This window comes from Hippocampus guttulatus, chromosome 3 (genome assembly GCF_054856545.1).
Source record: "Hippocampus guttulatus isolate MCC_2025c chromosome 3, RoL_Hgut_1.0, whole genome shotgun sequence".
Taxonomy (NCBI): Eukaryota; Metazoa; Chordata; class Actinopteri; order Syngnathiformes; family Syngnathidae; genus Hippocampus; species Hippocampus guttulatus.
Window position 1 is genome coordinate 10,900,439 of NC_141263.1, and position 23,325 is coordinate 10,923,763.

At 41.4% G+C, this 23,325-nt stretch overlaps 1 protein-coding gene across 1 annotated transcript; it reads right to left on the reverse strand.

Moving 5' to 3' along the window:
• Window positions 1-186: 186 nt before the first annotated feature.
• LOC147207456 (interleukin-18 receptor 1-like) lies at window positions 187-23,302 on the reverse strand. The gene is made up of 13 exons (XM_086106704.1): window positions 23,181-23,302; window positions 21,290-21,452; window positions 19,584-19,687; window positions 8,872-8,988; window positions 7,195-7,444; window positions 5,942-6,128; window positions 5,647-5,797; window positions 4,807-4,872; window positions 4,506-4,629; window positions 4,282-4,427; window positions 3,120-3,263; window positions 873-1,025; window positions 187-799 (listed from the first exon to the last, which is right to left on the reverse strand). The coding sequence occupies exons 3-13, from the start codon at window positions 19,597-19,599 to the stop codon at window positions 453-455; spliced, it is 1,701 nt and encodes a 566-aa protein (XP_085962830.1). The 5' UTR covers window positions 19,600-19,687; window positions 21,290-21,452; window positions 23,181-23,302; the 3' UTR covers window positions 187-452.
• Window positions 23,303-23,325: the final 23 nt, after the last annotated feature.

Consider the following 23,325-nt stretch of genomic DNA (forward strand, 5'->3'; position numbering starts at 1 on the left):
AAGTGGTGCCTTGCCATCATATTGTGGCTTCTATAGGCAATCATAAACTGTTCAAATGTAAATATAATGAATTAAAAATATTTTTCTTACTTGCATGCACAGTGCTTGATGCTCAGGGACCAAGTGTTCCAATATGAACCAATGGAGTAGACCACGACATTCAACAGTCTCTTGTGAACAAAAGGCTGACGAAACTATCTTTATTGATTCATAGCACACTGCAGGAAGGTTTGATGTAAAGCATCTCTTTGATATAGTTTGGAACAGGTTGATTTTTTGACTCCGGGCCATACTTTCTGAGATTACCCAAGGTAGCATGAAAGCAACCACTGTCATTTGCAGTTACTTCACGGTATGATGAAAACAACACCAGACATTGCAAAGAAAACTGAGCGTAATCTCAGGATCTCATCGGATTGTGTGCAAGTGTACTTGAGTTTCTTGAGGACAATTTAACATGGAAGAGCTTCTAAGGGAAAAGCTTTGTTTCCAGTGCATGCTGCCGGGAGGTGATAGCGGAGCTCCTTCCAGAAGGCGGAAGAAGGCCGTAGAGAACTTAAGCCCTTCCATGTGACACAGTTGCCCGTCTTCTCAAGGAGCTGGAAGGCCTCTTGTATGGAATCCCATTTTGGTCCTTCTGCACACTCAGGTTTGATGACAACTAAGCTTGTCTTGCGTTCCACTAGGGCTGCATGGATGGCACTCAACAAGCCAGTCTCCAGACTCTGAGCCGCAGGGGAAGGTACCAGGACCACTGATTGGCTTCGTTCTATGCAGTCTAGCAACGCCTCAGGCACAGCTGCGACAAACCAGCAAAATTGTACATTAGCTGATAGGTATTTGACTCAAATTATGAAAATGAAATAGAATACCTTTTCCTGGATGTACATCCCGATCAAAGAGGCATAGTTTATAACCCAAATTGTCTTCTAGAACATTTTCCAGCCACCTTACATCACATTGTTTCAGTCCTGGGACTTTGTCGCTCTTGTAACACATCAGAAACACATCATAGGTCTTCCCATCTAACAGTGAAACAAGAAAAAAAAACAACATTGTATCACAGTGGTCCATTGAGTTATGAGTAACTCAACATGAGTTTTTCCACATACAAGCCAACTTTCGGCTGATTTTTTTAATAACTTGAGAGTAGAGCGCTGTATGGTGGCAGTGAACTCCATTCACTTCACAAGAATCAGCAACTTGGTAGAAATATCCTTCAAAAAAGAGGCTTCAAACAACTGTTTATTGCCACTTGCAGTTGCTCAAGTTGACTCTTAGACTTAAAGTCTTTATCCATCCATCCATTCACCACCGCTTATCTGGGGTCGGGTCGCAGGACCAACGGCTTTAGCAGGGAAGCCCAGACTTCCCTTACCCCAGCCACTTCTTTCAGCTCTTTCCAGGGGATCTCAAGGCATTCTCAGACCAGCCGGGAGACAGTTTCTCCAGCCGTCCTCACCAGGGAGGCATACAGCAGGCATCTTATCTAGCTCCTCTCAATGTGGAAGAGAAGCGGCTTGACTTGGAGCCCCTCCTGGATGACCAAGCTTCTCACCTTATTTTTAAGGAAAAGCTCGGACACCCCGCGGAGGAAACTCACTTCGTCTACTTGTATCCGGGATCTCGTTCTTTTGGAATATAGATCGACCGGTAAAGAGAGGTTCGCCCTTTGCCTCAGCTCCTTCATCACCATGACAGACCAATACAAAAAAAAAAGTCTGCATCACCGCAGATGCTGCACCGATCTGCCTGTCTATCTTCCACTCCCCCAGCCCTCCTTCATGAACAAGACCCCAAGACACTTCAACTTTTCCACTTGGGGCAAGATCTCATTCCTGACCTGAAGAGGCCACTCCACACTTTTCTGACTGAGGACCATTGTTTCAGATTTGTAGGTGCTGATTTTCATCTGCTTCTCACAGTGGGAGTTGTTGATCCCATCTTGAAGAAGCCAACAGCACCACATCATCTCCAAAGAGATGATGTGCAATACTGGAGACCACACCGCCCCAATGCCTAGGAATTGGGTCCATAAAGGTTATGAACAGAATTAGTGATAAAGGGCAGCCTTGGCGGAGCCCAAACCTCACTGGAAAGGAATCCGACTTACTGCCAGCAAGGCGAACCCAACTCTGACAACGGTGGTATAGGGACTGAAAAGGTATCAAGGGGTTACAGTACCCCATGCCCCCGAGGCACCCCCTACAGAACTCCTGAGGGACACAGTTGAACGCCTTCTCCAAGTCCACAAAACACGTGTAGACAGGTTGGGCGAACTGTCATGCACCCCCGAGGACCCTGAAAGGGTGTAGAGCTAGTCCACCGTTCCACGGCTGGGAAGAAAACCACACTGCTCCTCCTGAATTGGAACTTCGACTTCTCGATGGACCCTCCTCTCCAGCACACCTGAATAGACCTTACCATGGAGGCTGAGGAGTGGGATCCTTCTGTAGTTGGAACACGCCCTCCGGTCCCCCTTCTTGAAAAGAAGGACCACCACCGGTCTGCCAATCCAGAGGCACTGTCCCTGATGACAATGTGATGTTGCAGAGGCAGCTCCAGAACATCCAGAGCCTTGAGGAACTCCGGGTGGATCTCACCCAACCCTGGGGCTTTGCCAGCGAGGAGCTTTTTTACCACCTGTGTGAATTCAACCCCAGAGATAGGAGAACCCACCTCAGAGTCCCCAGACTCTGCTTCCTCTAATTAAGTTGAGTCTGTGGAGTTGAAATCTTCAGTTTTCTGCCCACCGACTCACAATGTCCCAAGTCAAGATCAGCAGCGCCCTATTCTCACTCTACATAGTGTAAATGGTACATGGCTTCCCCCTCCTGAGACGTCGGATGCTGGACCGGAATTTCCTCAAAGCTGTCCGGAAGTCAGTTTCCATGGTCTCACCAAACTCCTCCCATGCCTGAGTTTTTGCCTCAGCAGAAGCCATGTTCAGTTTGGCCAGGCTCCGCAGTCCCACAAGCGAAAAGCGCCAGCACTAAGTTAATGCACTAGTTAGTCAAAGTACCAGTGTCTCATCTTAACTCAACTCATCTGTATTTATAATATTTCTATAGTGCACAAACGGTAAAATAAAATAAAGATAACAGGTGACTGACTCTCACCTGCGGTTCTCCTGTGGCAGCCCAGAGTGTCTCGTAGGAAGAGATTGATTTCAATTTTGAATTTGACATAGACAATGACAGTCGTAGCCATTACTGCCAAAATAATCACCGGGCAGAGTACCACAGACATGTGGAAAGGCCGAACTGAAAGGAGAAATAAAACACCCAATACAGAAAATGATATAGAGTAGACCGATAATAATATTAAACAGCGGTGACAGGTCAATGGAGAGCACCGAAGATAAAAATTTTAGGAAAACATTGATCCATCCATCCATTATCTCAACCGTATTTCTTTACAAAATAAATAATATTTAAAATATATATTTAAGTCGATTATGAGCAGCATGAGCGGGATAAATAGCATATAGTTCATGATAAGTTGTTTTGTTCTGTTGTCTATTTCCATGGACGTAGTTCTGGTTTGGGGCACAAAAATCTTTTGCATTTTAATGTTGGTCATGAAAGTGTCAAACTATATATGTCGTTTGAGGTGGAAAAAGGTTTCACAATTATCAAGCTCATTCTAGTCAATTGTACATTGAGAACAATGGATATGGCCACGAGACGTCATCAATGTCATCAATCATGCTCCCAGTCAGCTGCAGAATAGTTTTAAAAATTCTGCTACTGGTCGATAAATGACTGAATGGTTTGGGTCCTGAAGACATTATAGAAATGCTGATTGATTATTAAGGCCAAAGATCTGAAGACTTGGGTCACCTAGTGGAGTCCAGAGTTCAAGCAAACATGGTGAAGCAGCATTTAGCTGTTATGCTGCACACAAAAGGAATAAGCAGAAGTGAAGACACCCCCGAGTGTTAACACTTTTAAAACTACTTGCCTCGTGTATGAAATGTGCTGTACTGTATAAATTAAGATGCCTTGCCATCCAAATAATAATAAAAATTATATTACAGCAGCACATTTTAAATGATTACTTTATCACGATTCCTTGCAATCCGCTTTCCTGTCATAGTGAAAACTTGTGAAGACTTATATCTCAAAGGAGAAATTAGGATTTTTGTCCACACAATGCAATAGTTACAATTAGACTTGAGCATACACTGTCAGCTGCAACAGTTTTCATGTTTTGTATAAATTCCGCGTGGAGATTTTACATGATGAGGTATTTAACCTTGCATCCATTGATCAACCTTACCATTTTTGGCCAAAGTGATAGTGACAAAGCTCGGGTAGTCAGAGATGGATTGCATTTTACAAGTGTAATCATTTGCTAGATCATCCTTTGTTACTCTTTTGAACACCAGATTTACTGTGTTTTTTACTCCTTCGGTCATATGTTCCCTGTAAAATGAGATCAGAACAGTAAGATTAGGGGGCAAGTTGAGATTTGTTCATGAGTTGTGCATGTGAATTGTTTACCGTGTATAATTGGAGAATACTGGGAAGGAGTCATTCATTTCCACAAATGCGTTCCCCTTCAGCCAAAACAAAGAACTCCAGGCAGAGTAAAGCACAGCTTCGCATTTAATCACAGCTGGTGAACCTGAAAAAGCAGGTGTGATCGTGAGTGTGGTTGGTCGCCTCTCTCTGTGTGCTCTGCGACTGACATTTTCTGTTGGCTGTTTTCCCAAAGTTTATTGGGATCGACACCAGCTCCCTGTGGCTCTGAACAGGAGAAGCAGTAGAAAATGTGGGGAAGAAATACAAGAGTGATGCTCACCCACATCCACATAAATAGTTTCATTTGCCGGCGGGTATGAGATCACAGCATGTTTGTCCGAATTTCCTATAAAAATACAAAAAGAGAGAGTTCAATATGTGTCATTTCAGTTCCTACAGTGCCGTGAAAAAGGATTTGTTCACGTCCTGATTCCTGGATGAACTGCTGAAGAGGTGTTTCTGGTGGATTCATTTTGGTCATGACCGCAGAATTCATTGTTTCATTAATGAGAACAAGTCATGTAAGTCCTGAAGTAGAAAAGCAGCCCCGGACCATTTCTCTGCCACCATATGAAGGGATGCACACCTTCCAGAAAGTTTAGTTTTGGTCTTATCAGTCAAAAGAATATTACTTTGGTGATCATCATGTTTTTTGGCAAATGTGTGTGTGTGTGTGTGTGTAGATCTTTGGATGTTGTTCTCTGTTCTTTTGTGACCTCGTGCGTGAGTCATTACACTCTTGGGAGTAATTTTTGGAAAGGTTCACCACTGTTCCCTATTTGCTCCTTTTGTAGATTTTGGAGTTCCAAAATCTTGAAGAAAGCGTTTTAACCTTTTCCAGATTGAAATGAATTTGATGAACTTTGTGGTTTGTCATTGTTCTTGAATTTCTTTGAATTGAGAAATTATGATTTTTCTTTGTGATTTTGTATTCTACTTCAATTTTTCTGACAGGTGCAAACAAATCTGGCAGGAATCAGGCCTCGGCCAGAGAAGGATTTGGGTGTCTTTGTGAAAGTACCGGTATTAAAATTTGCTTGCTCATCCAGAATGTTTAAGACTTCAAAATTTGACCCCCCCACCCAGCCACAATCAGGAAGGGAGCTTTTTGTAGTCTTACTCTGATTAGGTTGGACGTCCAACACCACCGTATAACTCATGTTATACATTTGACCATCAAAAAGATAAGACCTGGTGCAGGTGTAGACACCATGGTCTGTCTCTTCCGCACTTGGAAAGTAGCCGTTAACCTCCCGTGCTGACTCACCCTCCTAGAGGATCAATTAGAATATTTCAATCTTAAATCATTCATTCATTCATCTTCCGAACCGCTTGATCCTCACTAGGGGGGTGCCGGAGCCTTCATTCAAATTCTGGAAAACATTGATGTAGAACAAAGTAATGATTTCAAATACCTTGTGCCATGTAATGTCACGACTGGTAAAGTTGGGATAATTTGAAGGCGGGATGTTGACATCGGGACATTTCAATGTGCAGGACTCTTGTGTGTAACATCTCATCGGGTACCGAGTTCTGTTCTCCAGCTCTCTGGTCAATGTGTTGTACACGGTCAGCCTGAACCACAACTGGTCCTTTTCATTCCTGTCATAAGATAAGATAAGAAAACCTTTATTAGTCTCGCAATGGAGAAATTCCCAATTCACAGCAGCAAAGTTATGAAAGGAAGAAGTAGAACAACAAAATATAGGAGCTGCTGGAAAGGCAGCCACTCTCGCGGCGCCATTTTGAAGTCAAAATAACAAAAATAACACAACACAACACAACACATAGGACACAGACAGTCGTGCAATCTTCACCACTTTTCTGCATACACTTTGTTGTCTGAAGCAGTTATAGATGAAAGAGCAGAGGATCAAAGTGTCCTTTCACCAGTGGATCAGAGACGTCATGCTGAAAATGTGCACACGTCTGCTACAAGCTAAGTTTTGAAAGCAAACACGAAGCTGTAGCGTCCATTGACGAAAAGAGATTAGTTCAATAATAATAATAATAATACATCACATTTGTAAGCGCCTTTCATAACACTCAAGGACACTGTACAACCAAGAGCAATAGTAAAACACAGATAAAATAATAAACAAAGAAAGAAAGATTTAAGGCGGGTAGGCAAGTCTGAATAGGTGGGTTTTGAGCTGGGTTTTGAATATGGAAAGAGAGTCAATATTACGAATGGTGGGAGGAAGTGAGTTCCAGAGTTTGGGGGCAGAGCGACTGAAGGCTCTGCACCCCATTGTATTGAGAAGGGTAGAGGGTAGAAAAAGGTGGAGGGAGGATGAGGACCTGAGTGAGCGAGAGGGAATGGAGATTTGAAGAAGATCTGACAGATAGGGGGGCGCAAGGTTATGGATGGCTTTGAATGTATAGAGAAGTAATTTGAAGTTGATTCTAAGTTTGACAGGAAGCCAGTGGAGCTGTCGGAGGATGGGGGTGATAGGAGTTCACTTCTCCTGTCCCACGTAATCCGCTTCAAACTCCAAACCGCGACTCCCAGTTCCAAATCCGTATCAGCGCTCCGCGCAAACGCTCCTTTCTTCTCATCGTCGGCTCCTCAAGCCTTACACATGTAGCCATGTGTACAGGGTTCTGAGATTGGAGGGTGCCTGTGGTAGTGTGCGAATTCAAACCATTTGGTGTGATTCCAATTTACCTTTGGGAGCACGAGTAGTTGCTCTGATGGTTTACTGAAGCAGCGAGAATGAAAAGGCTCCTGTCCAAACACAGGAGACCCAACTGTCTCTGCTCAGCAGGCGACATGTCACTCAGGTCCATCTGCGGCTTGTTCTCACTGGTCCATATCACTGGTCTATGGTCAAGATGTCCCGCCCGTTGACACTGCAGCACCACCATCTCACCTGCCTTGACATAAATTTCCTGGCGTGGGCTTGCCACACACCGGCCTGTGGATTAGAAGTTTGCTCATTAGTAAGTGTAACCTTTCAATGGGGTTATTTCAGAATTGGAGGATGTTCAAATCGCATTTCAAATCATGCATTTTCCCAAAATGTTGGTGCTTAAATTGTACTTCAATTCTTGAATGACCCAAATACTTTTTTTTTACATGTTGAAGGGCATTTTTTGGTTCTTTTTTGACCACATCCTCAATTGTGGGTATCAAAGGATCTTGTGATTTCAAGAAAAAGAAACGCAGCATTTCTGCTGCTGCTGGGAATGACCTCCCACTGAACATTCGGCAAGCCTCCTCACTGCCCATCCTCAAATCCCTACTCAAAATTCACTTGTATTCTTTGGCATTCGACTCAGCATGACTTAGATTTGTTCTTGGTTTTACTGTTCAGTGCTTTCTACCGTCTTTGTTACCGATTTGTTTTCACAACAATCCAGCATGTTGCTTGGGCGCTGCCAGGAGCTGGTGACCAGCTTGTCTTGATGGTGTCACCAGCTACCAGTTGATCTTGCTTAGTGGCTGCGGCTCAGTTGGCAGGGCAGACTGCTCAGTGAGTGACAGTTTGGCCGTTTGAACCAAAGATGCATTTTTGGTTTTGCTGCTCGTCTTTCTACTAAGACCAGTACTGGTGTTTCCGTACTGGAAATTAAAACTTTCCAGTACGGAAACACAACAAAACCATGCTGATCAATCCTGCATGTTTTTTTGTTGATTTTTTTTGCAGAGCCTTTTTCCCTAAGGAGATTGTCTCATGTCCACGTTTCTTTTCTTTTTTTTTGTCTCTGCAGTGCTGTCTTTTCCTTTCTATACCACAAGGAGATGGATGCCAACTAATTACATTGCAAAGAGTAAAAGGGAAATGAGAATCTTACCCAGTCTCTAGCAATCAATCTTCCACATACGCAAAGGTACAACTTTCAATTTAGAAGACTGAATTTGTCATCAAAATTTAAGCAGCGGTTTACATCAGAACATCCCTGCATTGTTACGTTGACGACATGACGAAGCAATTTGACAGGGTTATGCGGACATAATGACACAAAGACTTGTTCAGTGATACAAATAATGACTTTTGAGAGACGTACTGAGCATTTTGGGGAAAGAAAATGTCTTTTGCAGAGGAACCGTAATGTTTTGCCGTTTGAGAAATGCACTTACAGGTTTGCAAATTTCACTTCTGATCTGAGAAAGGTATCAAAGCAACTGAGAAAATAATGTAAGTTAATAAAAAAAAAAGTCTTGTAATATTAAACATTTGAACATGTGCATTCAGAAGAAGTTAGTCACCTATAAAAGGTATGGTATATTTTAGGTTCATCAGGATGTTTCCCCAAAAAAAATTTTGTGAGTGGTATATTTGTGTATTTGTTTTCAATGATACCAAATATTATGTAATAATTGTACTCTTTGTTCACTGACCTGTTAAAGATGCAAGTAGTAAAAGCATTTGAAGCTGAGGCACCGTCATGATGATGTTGATGGCTGTTGTCAATGTGAGCCCAAAAGACTTCCTTTCAAACGCGCTCAGTGGTTTCTCTGAAGAGTTCCATGTAAGTGAAAATGAAACTTCAAGCAAGAGCGTCAAAAACAGCCTTCTCTGCAGTTTCCAAAAAAACGAATGTGTAGAGTGTAGACATTCACTGATGAATAAATGAAACTTCGCTCATTTTCAGCCCCAACCATTTGTCAGAGAAAAGAAGTGCTACTTCCTCAATGAAATTGTTCTTCTTGCTACCACAATCCCACTTCAACTTCATTCGTTCAATTACGATGAGTTTCTTGGAAGAAAATGACATCTAGTTGTTGTTTTTTTGGGGGGGGGGGGGGGGGGGTTCCGTAGTAAATAATTCTATAATGAGCGCCCTTTTGCACTGGTCTCTACCACCATTGACATTTAGAGTCCCAACCCTCAAGATATGCACGAGAATTCTAAAAGAGACAGCAAATAGGGAGAACAAGGAGAAGATACAACCCGTGATACTCAGCCATTCACAGAGAGAGAGACCGGGAGGGAGGGAGAGAGAGATATCTGACCGTTGATCTCGAAGGTCTGTGCTGCAGCGCTAAAATATTTTTTGACTGCAGTTTAAAGGTTATCTTATTCTAGCGATTACACCATTGATTCATCGAGTAATCTGATTAGAACAGATTTGGGATTAATAAACACTATAATTTGTGCACGTGAAGTGCAGATTTTATCTTTATCCACTTGGAGTCGCCATCCTCATGTTCTACGGTAGTATTTGTGATTGTGCATCTCTTTAAAAGGCAGAGGAGGGAAGCAGGTTCATTCATTTGGCCTTTGAAGGGTCACTATAGCTGACCCCAACGCACCATGATGGAACGGGATAGTGCCCCAGTTCATTCTTGGGATGGATGCAAAACAAGAGGGGCCTCAGCTGGGGCCCCGGGGCAAGTCGGAAAGGATGGAGGCAGGAAAACAAAACAAGGCAAATCACTGGGAGTTCAAATCATGCCAGTGTCGGCTTTAAAAAAAATGACATTTAAGATAAAAGAAGCTGAAAGGAAGAAATTGACATTGGGTGGGAGCAATGCTTCATTTATTGTGTCATATTTACGAAATGGAGAACTGAAGGCATTTTGTCGCAGTGTCAGTGGTGGGAAGTAATGAAGTTAATTCAGCTTTTTTGACAGTAGAAATGTTTTTTTCTTTATACATTTCATACATTTAAGAGTCTGTATTTTCTTGCTTTTACTTCAGGTAAGTCGAATCAGTATTTCCCCTTTTTTTCCCCTCAAATTTTTCATTACAGTTTAAGTACTTTCGCTACCTATGGTCTTCTGTGTGTGTGCGTGTGTGTGTGTGCGTGTGTGTGTGTGCGTACACCTTTAGCCTGACGTTGGTCATTTTCTAAACACTAATGGCACTGAAATCAAAAACGAATATTTTAGGGATGAGAAATGTTCTCCAAAACAGGGCCCGCCCAGGCACATGCACGCACGCACGCACGCACGCACACACACACACACACACACACACACACACAATTCCCACGCTTATGATGTAAATCTATTGTTATAAACGTGATAGCCACTTGGAGGATAGGAAAATTCCTGCCTTGCCAAAATGAGGTTAATTTATCAACAACATGAGACGAATCAGAAGATCTGATCTTTACCGTGACTCATACTGTATAGCTGCTGCATGTATTTGAGGCTCATAGATGAACCTCAACAATAACACCAAATTACTAGAACACAAAGGGTAAAACAACAGTTGTTTGATCCTTGAATGGATGAATACGTTTACTGGTTAAATTAGAGTTGACAATGAAATAGTCCTTTTCATCCTGTTGTTCGCATTTGAACATCATGAGACAAAGACAACATCGAAACAATCGATCGAGAGGTAAGACTCACAGAAAGGCATGGAAGTGGGCCTCGTTGGAGAGTTTCATGGAACAAACACAAGTTATGAATTTGGACATTTAGTTCTTTGTCATGTTATTTTTCTTTGAATAGTTTAGAAAAGGTCAAATTAGGTTCACCTGTAAAAGTTCGGACAGTTCAACCCAAAGCCAAATATCCCAAAATGTTCATGAGGAATGCAATTTGGGATTATTTTTATTTTAAAACATAGGCAAAGATTTAATTTATTTAGCTGTAAGAATCATAGAATGTTGAAACAACCTTTATTTCTCACATCAGTTTTGAAAAGTCGATGGGGGCGGGGGGGGGGGGGGTAGGAATTCAAATAGTTAATAAGAAACAATTGTTAAATTTCAAAGCTATCGAATCTCTACTGAAGCGATTCCACCGAGTCCGCACTGATTCATTGTGCAAGTATGCTACTGAGTGCAAGTTAACACAGATTTTTGCCAAAAGTCCCTCCATACTGTACTTGGCTCAATATTAAAATGATCAGAACAGAAGATATGATTGATAAGTATGCAATTTAGGAAAAAAATTGTCTGTAAGATCAGTGATGATAACCATTTTCAGTGTGATTGTCGTAGAAACAAACAAACAAACAAAAAACCACTCCACCCCACCCTGTGATAAAAACACTCTAAAATCAGGCCAAAAAGTCCAGTAAGAGCCACGCCTGCTCCCATGGCCCCCTCAGAGCATGTCTGACATTATAATATTAGAGTGTTCACGAACAGTCTCATTCCCTCACATGTAAACAAGTACACACATACCCAGAAAGCACCTGGCATCAAACACATAAAATATTCTTCTACTTAAGCCTCCACCTATCCTGTTCCTCTTCCTGATCATAAGCTACATCCTGACTTTTTTCTCCCAATCTGTTCTTTGATGCAACGCTAAAAAAATGTGTGTCCAGTGAATTGCCAGACCTCAAACACAATCTCTTTTTGAGATGCTGGTCCACTTTGTCTTGATTTACAAGAGGCACAGATTTCTTCAGTTTCATAGTCCATGAAAGCAGACTGATTATCTTTGTGTTTAATCCAAGACATTTGCTTTTACTTTCAAAAACAATAATCATCAATTTTGCCTATTTTCTGACAACAAAAATAAATCACGAAATGAATCCATTTACGGTTGTCTGCACTGTAAAAATGAAATAATGTCCTGTTTCTGAATAAAGGGATGGAAATTAAATTTCATCGATTAATCAATATGATAATTGACAGACTCTTTAATGAATAAGATAATCGTTATTTGTAGCCCTATGCTAGTATTATGCTAGCAGATTTTTGTTCGACTAAATGATATGGTTTAGTTGAACATTTTCATGTTTAAATAGACAAGGTTTAAACTCCTCAATTGTGTTATCTGTCAGTTTTATTGGGAGTGACAAATAAACAGCTTGAACTAAGCACACTTTGCTTATTCGGAGAACTGCATAAACAAGAGACTTTTCATTTCATTTCCTCACAGTGATGTCATATGACAGTCTCTCATTTCTTGACAGCAAGAGCGTGAGAACAGGCCCAAAGAAATAAAACTCTTGTGTATGGTTCAAGAGATAAGAAGTATGTCACTGTTTATGTTTGTTATGTCATCATTATCCCGTCTTTATAAGTGTCCAATAAGGGGCTTTCATTTTGGGCATCGTGGGGGAAAAGGCTCAGTTTGGCACCGTTGACCTGCGGAAACACACGCTTCTCTTACCGTGTCTTAATGTTTATAAAATAAGACAAGATAAGATAAGATAAGAAAAACTTTATTAGTCTCGCAATGGAGAAATTCCCAATTAGTGATTAAAGCAGTTTTCAAAACCATGAACAGACTCAAGTGGATGACTAATGACCATAATAAAATACAGTAGATGTGCATGAGTCAAGCCAGCAGCAAACGGCATGAGCAGTGTGTTTTGATAAGTTCAATTTGTTGTTGTTGGAGTTGAATGGATGTATTGATGGATATTTTGGAATTTTGGATATTGTGGAAGTTCACTGTACGACAACAGGGGTTGCCAAGTCCAGTCCTCCTGAGCCGCTATCCAACCTGTATTCGACGTCTCCCTCCTCCAACACACCTTATTCAAATGATCAGCTAATTGGCAAGCTTTGCAGAAACCTGATAAGGATCCTGATCATTCTAATCAGATGTGTTAGAGGAGGGAGACATCTAAAACAGGCTGGAAAAGAGCTCTTGAGGCTCGGACTTGGGCATCCCCGTTATAAATAATAATCATCCATCCATTATCTGGAACCACTTATCCTCACAAGGCTCACGGGTGTACTAGAGCCCCTCCTAGCTGTCTTCAGGGAGCAGGCGGGTTACACCCTGATCTGGTTGCCAGCCAATCGCACGGCACAAAAAGACAAACAAACATTTTAGCTCACAATCACATTTAGGGACAATTTAGAGGTTCAATTAACCTACCATGCATGTTTTTGGAATGTGGGAGGAAACCAGAGTAACGGGAGAAAACCCACACAGGTACGGTGAGAAAATGCAAACTCCACACAGGAAGGCCAGTTCCGGAATCAAACCCACGACCTCTGCAGTGCGAGGCCGAAGTGCTAACCAGTTGTCCACCACGCCTCCAGTAATAATCATTATAAAATATTGTAAATAGGCATAAGCCTCATGGACAGAGAAGATGCTATTTTGGCTTTCAGAGCACAGAACATGTTAAGGATGCACGTCACAGACCACTGACGTTCATTTTATATCTGCAGTTTATGGTGCTACAAAAAAGTCCAGTTGCAAAAAGGCTGTTTATGAACTATCAAACCTCACTTGAAGTCTCAATGGCACACAAGCTTGCAAGGCACACGCACACAATGTCTTGGGCTCACAATGTGCTGCAATTCATTAGAGCCATTCCTTGTGCACTTGTTCAGCGTGCTTTACTGGGAGATGAGGTAAGAGAGTCAAAGTGGGTTTTCCTGCAATCCATCCACAGTTTGATCACACATAATGTGGGTGGGGATGGTGGGGGTTTAATGCTATCCAGCTGTTAGAGGAGCAAGGTAAAGGTCTTACAGTTGTGTCAACGTGCATGGAAAAGTCATTTGAGAGCATTTATTCGATATCCCTGATATCCAATTTAAGATGAGACAACTCTGTGCACGAATAGAACGAATGTCTTCCAAGACTAATTGAGTGAGGGCCTTAGTGTGTGTGTGTGTAGCTTGATAAATGACAGTGACTAACCTACAATCAGTGCAGTCCAGAAAACAGATGGATGCTAAATTTCAAATGTAGACCACTCCCTCTGACATTAAACATTGTCCATGTCAAAATCCAATCTTTTTTTCTTAAACCTGACCCTTTGACAAATACAGAGAGCCCCTGCTTATGACTTTATATTAAAAAAAAACCTTTTACATAAACCTTTACCCCCCCTCCCCCACACACACACAAAAACCCAAGTTATTAAAACACATTTTTTAAGTATTACTCAGTGCCTGTTTTCACTCTTCCACTGTCAAGAAATGGCAGACTATCATAAAACATCACTTGGAGGAAGTGAAAAGAAGACTTGATTGCACATTCCTCCAAATATGAGGCAAAGCAAAAAGTCTACTAGCTTAATGCTATCATATAATGGGAAACAGCATAAACTGGCTAATGTTACGTGATATATAAACCTTCAAACAACTGTGAGACTGCTTCTTTAGCACGCACAGAGTGGCAGTACATACAAAATTCACATATATTCGCTCTCTGGACATTACTTGGGGACCTTCTCTGCCTCTTCTTGCAATTAATGAAATGCTGCAACTCATCCAGTAGATCTCAGTGCTATCTAGGATGTTGTGGCACATGATGGTACTACAATGAGGGCACAAAACTCTAAATTTAGACTTGCCTGTACACTGTTACTGGAGTATTTGCAGAGGTTTGGGATGGAACCCTGCAGCAAATAGCGAAAATCCATGAATAAATGAAAAACCCTAAAAGGTTTATAATTGCCTATAGATGCCACATGATGGTGGCAAAACTCAACATGATAAATAATAATATAGTTCCTTGGTACGAAGATGGTGCAAGCAAAAATGTGAATCCACGAGTAGCCAATTGCAAATACGTGAAGGAACACCGTGTACTGTATAAAACAATAATAATAATAATAATTTAAAAAGCTTTAAAAATCTGCGATATAGCAATGACGCAAATGATGAACCGCGATCCGGCACGGCACCTATTAGCTGATACTCCATCCAGAATCGGACCTGACCTGAAAAATGACCTCATATTAAATGCCCGAATGGAGTGTTACTGAGTTAACCATCAAAACAGTGGAACAATAATCCCAATGTTACAACAACATGGAAAACCCCTTTGTCAGCATGACGCACAGGTCTCCCTCCTGTTGGGATGTCCAGTCTTGTACACCGCTTCCCACACGGAAGCTCTAATTAACCCAAAAAGCTCCACATTTCCTGCTGGCGTGCAATTATGCCATTGCACGACTCGAGGTGACTATGGCAACTGTTGTTTCATGTGTGAGGAAGTGCGTCTGGGTGAGAGAGGTGGAATGATCGCAGACACAAAGGCAGACTACGGCAGGAAGTCTTCAATTAGTTTGGACATCGTATCCGTTACCTCATAGAGGCGTCATGGCCACCTGAGGGCCGTTGCAAGCAGATAGTTTTGTAATCCAGCCAAACGCCGAGGAACATTGTTCTCCAGTGTCAAGTACTCACTCACACGCTGTACTAGAACACCCTCTAAAGTGAATACAGTGATTTGTTTTTTGATACACTATACATGTTTGAAGATAATTGCTAAAAGATTGAAAGAACTCAGTAGTCCTGAATTGTGGAGAAATGTACTGTAAGTTTTCCTGATTTTTTAGGAGGGGTGGGGCTAAAACGGTGCCCACTGACACACTTTGGCTCAGGCAGAGAGGGGACAGCTTCAACTAAACATCTCGATATTTAGGGTTTGTTTTTTTGTTTGTATTTTCACGAAATTTGGCAGGGTTGCTCACAACACTTCTCTGTTTTTTCCCTACTACAGAGGAGCTTTGTGGAGACTCTCAAACAAGACTCTGGAAAGGGTACTAATTCAACTCCCATACTTAAGTAAAAGACAAAAAAAAGACAGCCTGAGATGTAAATGCCATCCATACCACAAGTTCCGATAGCTTCTGTAGCGCTCTGAATCACACAGCAAAAAATGCTAAATTAGCTCTTAACAATTGAAAAATGACATATTGTGTGTGTGTGTGGGGGGGGGGGGGGGTCAGATTAGGTTAGTTGTTTTTAGGCCGGTACCAGACATACATTCACCACCAATTATTCGTGGAGCCAACAACATTTTAAAAATTTCTTGGTTATGGAATATCTTGCTTCTCCAAATCTGTTTCATAATCAACGTTCATGCTCCCTGAATCAAATTCCTCGATGTTACTAATAATTTGGATTTTTCTGCATAAAACGACAAAATCAATCAAGATGTCAACTGTGGTTGACTTATTTATTTATTTACAACATGTTGTGATCCAACAGAGGTTAAAAACAATAAGCCTACTTTGGCAAAGTAACAGAAAGTACAGATAGCTTTACAAATGTAGGGAAAAAAATAAAGAAGTCATCATAAAAATACATACTTAAGTCAAGTACAGATACCTGATTTAAGAGTTCTGATTTTGCCTGATGATAAAGCCGAACAGCTGAACTTTATTTTGGGTTAATCAGTGGCAGTTGTGCGCTCAATGCTGACTACCTCTTCACATGAGTTTGAATGTGATGTGAGTGTGTACAGTACACACTTTTTCACTTGAGTTGTACAAGTTATAGGTCACATTAATTTTAGAAAAATTTCTGAAATGATCCACCTTGGGCTAATTTTTTTTTAACAGGGCGTGTCAAGATTTTTAATACAGTATCCACCATTGGAGCCTTGGAGCAAAATAGTACAAAACAGAACATTGTGGCAACAGAATTAAAAGAAAAAAATTGAGCTGATTACCTTGCAGCTCAATGACCTCAAAATAGAAATTCCCGACTCCTATCATCACAGTCTCGAAGATGCAGACCCATGCGCACAAGTGCACGCACAAACGCACAAACACACACACACACACACACTGACACAAATTAGTTGTGGACAAGACATGTCGAGATGTTGGTGAAAACTAAAAGTGCTGATGATGCTCTCTTTCTTGTTAGCATGCTGACACTTCATGTTCAACAAGTGTCAATTGTCGCCACCATCTTGACCAGGATGGAAGAGGTGGGCCTTTGAGTTGCACACGTAGGGCAGCAAGCACAGTGAAAAAATATGCTCCATAACAGGAAATGTGCATTCATTGCTCAGGTTTGTGTGACTCATATGGTGTCATTGGGGGAGGAAAAACAGGTGACATGAGAACCGCTCCTGTGGATGCTTTTTTCTGGCATAACTCCACTAAGATCATTTTCTCTGTGAAAATGTTGCCCGTCGAAGCTTTGTGTCGACATCCCATCTGGACACAAATAATATTAACTACTGCAAATACTGTATTATAATTACCCACAGATGGCACAAGATGGCAGCAAAGGACTACTTTGGTCAAAATGAAGCTCCTCAACTAATTTCAACACCATGATGTTACCAAATGGTGACCATGTAATGATGTTATTGCTTCGGCCTGCGCATAAAAACAGCAAAGGGGAGTTTTTCAGCCAAAAAAAGGAGCGTCTTAAAAAATATATCAATCGTCAGTGAATCGGCGGATTAGTGTATGTTCAATCACGAATATACAGGGCCTCACTGTAGATACAGTGTAGACTCAATTTATGCTTGAATACCATAACTTCCCATGAAAGTACCCACAATTCCAAGGTCCGTTCCATAATTCCCATAAAAAGTTTCCAGTGCGGAAGACTTTTCAAATTCCCTATCCCTAACCTGTGGAAATTGACCAACGTTTTTCCAGACGTTATCAACAACATTTTTAGGGGGCATCATATTCAGGTGTTGGCGCTGGCCATCCACCGTGATTCGCAGGCCACTGGACTCGATCCATCGTAACTACTGCCATCGAATCCTATCGGGCAAATAGATTGTACTTGACTCGTCGAGAGACTTTCTTTCAAGGTTTGCTAGAAGCCTCGGCACCAGAGATCAGATTAGATGGAGACAGACAACCACAGTCACTGAGTCACAGCTTCTTGCAACAGATGAGCCTTCTGAAGTATGAAAGGCAAAATTCAAGAAATTTAGATGATGCATGAGACATGCTTTAACTTGGATTACTGTGTAGACAGCTCAAGTAATCGTCTCTCCGCTGTGGCCGATGCAAGATCCAACTGGTTATAAATAATCGTGTTCCATTCAGCCTTACACACTTTTATTTACCAGTAGTTGGAATGAAGTTAGACATGACATGGAATTCCCTCTTCTCAAGTAGAACCAAACTAGCCTAAAGTAAATGTTTTTGTTCTTTAGGATGGACAAAAAGAATATAAAAGTGTAACAAGCAGCAAGTAGTATTTTTAAAATAAATATGCACAACGGCACACCAACCAATCAAATGTTGCTACACAATCATGACCCAAGGCAAGCTCATGACCTAAACAGTCTCCATTTTCCTGGTGAGCTGGAGCCAAGCCTGGCTGACCCTCCAAAATTCGACAGTCCATAACTCAGGCAAACAGGTATGTAAAATCATGAATGCATCCATCCATCCATTTACGATTGTCAAACAACAACTGAATTGGATACACCAAGGGAAAATTATTTGAGGAGGCAGCAGAAAAATGAGAGTCAACTCACGCTACATCTTTTGTGGCCACGCAGGTTTTTAAGCAATCATTTTGTTTTGTTGTTGTCCTTGTTTTTTTTGTTTGTTTTTTTTTGGTTGGGGGGGGGGGGGGGGGATTCACCAGGCAAGTCTGAATTAAAAATTGGCCACCTTCAGTTTTGTCCCATGTTTTGCTGTAACATGCCAGGGGGCAGCACTGAAGTCTAATGAAGAGATGCAATATAATTAAAAAGAAGAGGCAGAGAAGGTCCCTAACTAGGGCTCTAGTGATATTTGTTGTTCCTACAGAGCAGAGAGAAATATGCCTGAGGATTGTTCTCACTCTGTATATGTTGCTGCTCTGTGTGTGTTACAGCAGCAGCTGTTACTGTAACTTCTATGCCAATCTCCATGAGCCATTCTATGGCGTTTCACATACTATGTTGGCATAAGCTAGCATATCTGTGTTAGTCGTAATTATTTGGGTTTGTTGGTGCTAAAATGATTATTTTATTTTGCTTTATGCATCAATTTTATGGTCAACTTGAACTGGAAGTGACTAATAAAACACTTCAAGCAAGCATGCTTTTGCCTTTCGAGAACTGTGCGAGCGATTTTTCTTTCCATTTGTTTATTCTCTTTTGTTTTACGTGTCGGTTTCACAGTCAACTTCAACTGGAAGTGACAAATAACTTGAAGTGGGCATGCTTTTTTGCCTTTCGAGAACTGTGCGAGCGAGTCTTTCCATTTCCGCAAAGTAAGGAGACATAATTTGACAGCAAAAGTGAGAATAGGTGCTAAGGAAATTTTTAAAAAGTCTATTGGAGCGAGTTTAAACCTGTTTAAAGGACGTGGGAGGGTTAAACTTGCCTCATTTTTTTTTTCATGTGGTCTATGCTTGGTTTTTCATGTATCTCTAGCAGGTGGGTCTGGAACGGATCCCATGCCATAAATGCGGCTATACTATATAATAAATATTCATGAGGGGGATAAATGATGCTGGAGTGGTTACCTTGGCTGATTTCCATGCGGGCAGCGGGGGTTCAATACCAAACTGTCTCACTGAGTATGCGCCACTTGACGACAATTGGGATAGGGTCAAGCTCACTCGAAAATCTGAAAAGGACAATGGAGTCAGAAAATGGATCGATGGAAATAGTCATGAAATTTACAAATGGTACGAATGACATGGCACAAATTTACATGCGAAAAAAAAATCTGTAGATTATAATACAAAGTGCAGTGTTTTCATTTTAGAGTTTTGCAAAGTTTGCAAAAGCACTGCACACGGCTCAAGCAAAAGTAACGTTAGCATCAACACAACATTCCTCAACAGTCAGTGTACAAAATATACAAAATATTTTGAACTGTGCTGTTCAAGTGTCAGTAACTACGTTTGGTGTTGCTCTGAGTGTTGTTGGGCATCTTTCACCAGTCGTGAGTCATTTTCCAAACGGGGCAGGAAGTTACATGCTGAGCCGTGCCAGGTGTTTAACTCATACACGTCGCCCAAAGGCCAAGTTTCACGGGAGGGTTAAAATCACTCAATTAACAAGTGATCATTCATGTGTGGGATGAGAGACAAATGCATCAGTGTCTGGGAAAACCCCAAGAACTCTTGCTAGCGCGAGGATCAAAATGTGGCACTCCTGGAAAATGAGAATGCACCTCCCCCAAAAGATGCCAATGGAAAAGAACACTCACTAGCAATAAAACAAAAAAAAAAAGAACATACTAATGTCAGTAAAACAATGAAAAGACTGAACAAAGTCTCAGGGTGCTATTTTTGCCTTTTGGACTTATTTTTTATAAAACATGCAGCAGTGATTTAATTGCAAATTGAAAATGAAAAAATAACCTTGTCTGCCAAGGAAATTCTTCACATTATTCTAGAACTGATCTGTTTGCGAGAAAAAACAAATGTTGCCCTTCGAATACCATTCGTAACACATAAATGTAAAGAATTGAGCATATCATCGTTACCTAATGAAAAACAAATCTCCAAATGATGTTTGTATTGAAATAAGTGAGTACACTGCTTGTATTTTTCTTGTTGTGGGAAAACACACAACAAACGAACCTTTGCGACAATGTGGCAACAAATTTGAGAAGACCATAAACTTTTTCACGATTCAAACCTGAGACCTTGTAAAATTAATGAGTCTCATGACATCAGGAAAAATCAGTGGGACGAGTTTGAACAATTTCACTTCAGGGTGTACTCACTTTTATTGCCAATGGCTTAGACATGGCTGTGTCTTGAGTTGGTTTGAGGGAATGGTAAATTCACACTGTTATACAAGCTGTACACTGACTGCTTTACATTGGAGCAAAGTGTCACCAAGCAGACATTTTCACTTAGGAGTGTACTCACTTTTGTTGCCAGTGGTTGCTAAGTAACGGATGGCTGTGTGTTGCGTTATTTTGAGGGGACAGCACATTTCTATTGTTATGCAAGCTGTACACTGACTCCTTCTCATTGTAGCGATGGCATTTTTTCCCAATGTTTTCCCAAAAAAAGAGACCATGAAATATTTATGGAAATGAGAGGGGCGTACTCGCTTTTCTGAAATACAGAGCACGCTTTTCAGTGGACAAGGAAGATTTTAGAAAACAAAAACACTGTACGGTACACCAACAAGTTTCCACAATGACCAAACAAAGCTATAAATTAGCATCATCCGTTGGTTGTGTTTAATATCAGTTGACAGTGTTTACCTTTCGTCATGAGGAATTAAAAGTTGTATATGAAAGGGACTTGGGTTGTACTTTCTCTTGGACTCGCCCGGAGACTTGGCCCAAGTTTCCAAACATTTCACAGCAAAGAACTTCTTAAGGCCCTTTGTGGTGACCTGCGTGAGCCAAACAGCTGTTTTGTAGCCTTCGGGGACAGTAAGGCGAGAAAGAATTGAGAATATGAGAGGCACAAAAATGGGAAAACAAAATGCAGTGGAGAAGGAAGTAAAGACAGCACACTGAAGTACAGTACACGAGGGTGTCCATACTTGTTTGATTGTGTCAGGGGCCAGAAGCATGAGCGTGGGTGGAATTTAACAATTAACATAGACAGTAGTCCGGGGAATGTGGGTCTCCCTGACAACAGTGGGCACAGCCAAACACACGGGTTCTTTCATAACCATCTCAAGCACAAAACTCTCTCACAAGCACCGAGCGCTACATGTTTATGAAACGACACTTCCCTTCCACTTCAAAAATCTTCAACTATATCTTGCACATATGACGTCTGAAGCTTAGAGCTGATGAGAGGATGAGGAACTGGCAGGACCTCTTGTCCCAAATTCACTTTCAGAGCTGTGTGTGTGTGTGTGTGTGTGAATTGTAACTGTGTTGTGGGATGGGAGAGGCTGCGGGTTATTGAGGCCAGTGTTTGAGCCAGCAGGTCCACCCTACATAGGAGAGGTAATCAGTGACAAGTTCACCATAAGACCCCTCAAATGACCATGTTAGACAACAAAATTAATCCAACATGCATTTTAACTCGGTAAGCAAGGCGAAAACACAAACGAGGTTAGGGAAGTTCCACAAACGTTCGACAAAATCGTTTTTTTTGGTTTGTTTTTTTTTTAACATGGAAAACTTGAATGTTGACGAGTCCAGTTTCCTCCCACAGTCCAAATGCACACATGTAAGGTGAACTGAAAACCGAATCATCCATACAGGTGAAAGCAAGTGTGAATGGTTGTCTATATGTGCCATGTGTTTGGTTGGCGACCAGTCAAGGGCGTGTGTACCCCCGCCCCACTTGGGCTGTACTTCTCACAAAAGTCAAGCTTTTCAGTGAAATCTCAGATTGAACATAAAATTCACTTTTACTGGATTTGTTGCAACCCCGTTACAGAGACTCGGGCACTTGAAAAACACAATTAAAAACTATTGTTGAATAAAATGCATTGAGGTAAATATTTTAATGACTAATTACAGTATCAGGATTGCAAGTGACAGTTTTTGCTGAAAAGTTTTTCCTGCATGCTATCTGCGCTAGTTGCTATGCTAACTGATCAAGAATACAGTAGACCAAACTTTACATACATACATCCATTTTCCGAATCGCTTAATCCTCACTAGGGTCGCGGGGGGGGGGGGGGGAGCCTATCCCAAACTTTACAAAATGACAAAAAGAAAAAAAATTGACATTAAATTGCTTTTTTTCTGATTAAACGAGTCACAACGTTGCATCGGTTTTACGGAGACTCCAATAAGCTACTGTTGAAAAAATTGACAAAGCATGGAATAGAAGCATGATCGACTTGGCTGGCTTGATGGTCAGAGCAATTAGCTTCATAGCGTCTTTTAGGCAGCCTTGTAGCAGGTTTTTTTTTTTTTAATTAGATGGCTAAAAAGGTTTTAGTAGCAGGACTGTGCGAAGAGACACAACTTCCATCTATCCATGTAAAAATGTGTGTAATAAAACAAGGAAGACAAAATCAAGAACTTATTCAAAATTTTGAATATGATATCGAGGTTGTAATCAAGAATCAACAAGCTCATGTTATTGTGTTTTGTACACGGAAACGTCATCCACACGCATCGGATCAGAGAGCGTTTGTCTACAGGGCGCGGCGTCGACTTGTTGTGTCACGTGACTGACCTGCACAATTTCTTTCTGCAGATGTGACGGTGGGGGCAGACACGCAGCGGGAGACCTCCGCCGTCCTCTTCTACTTCTTCCTCCTCCTGCGTGCGCCGACGCGACGTTGCAGCCCACACAGGACATCCTTGCGCGCTGTCAAGGG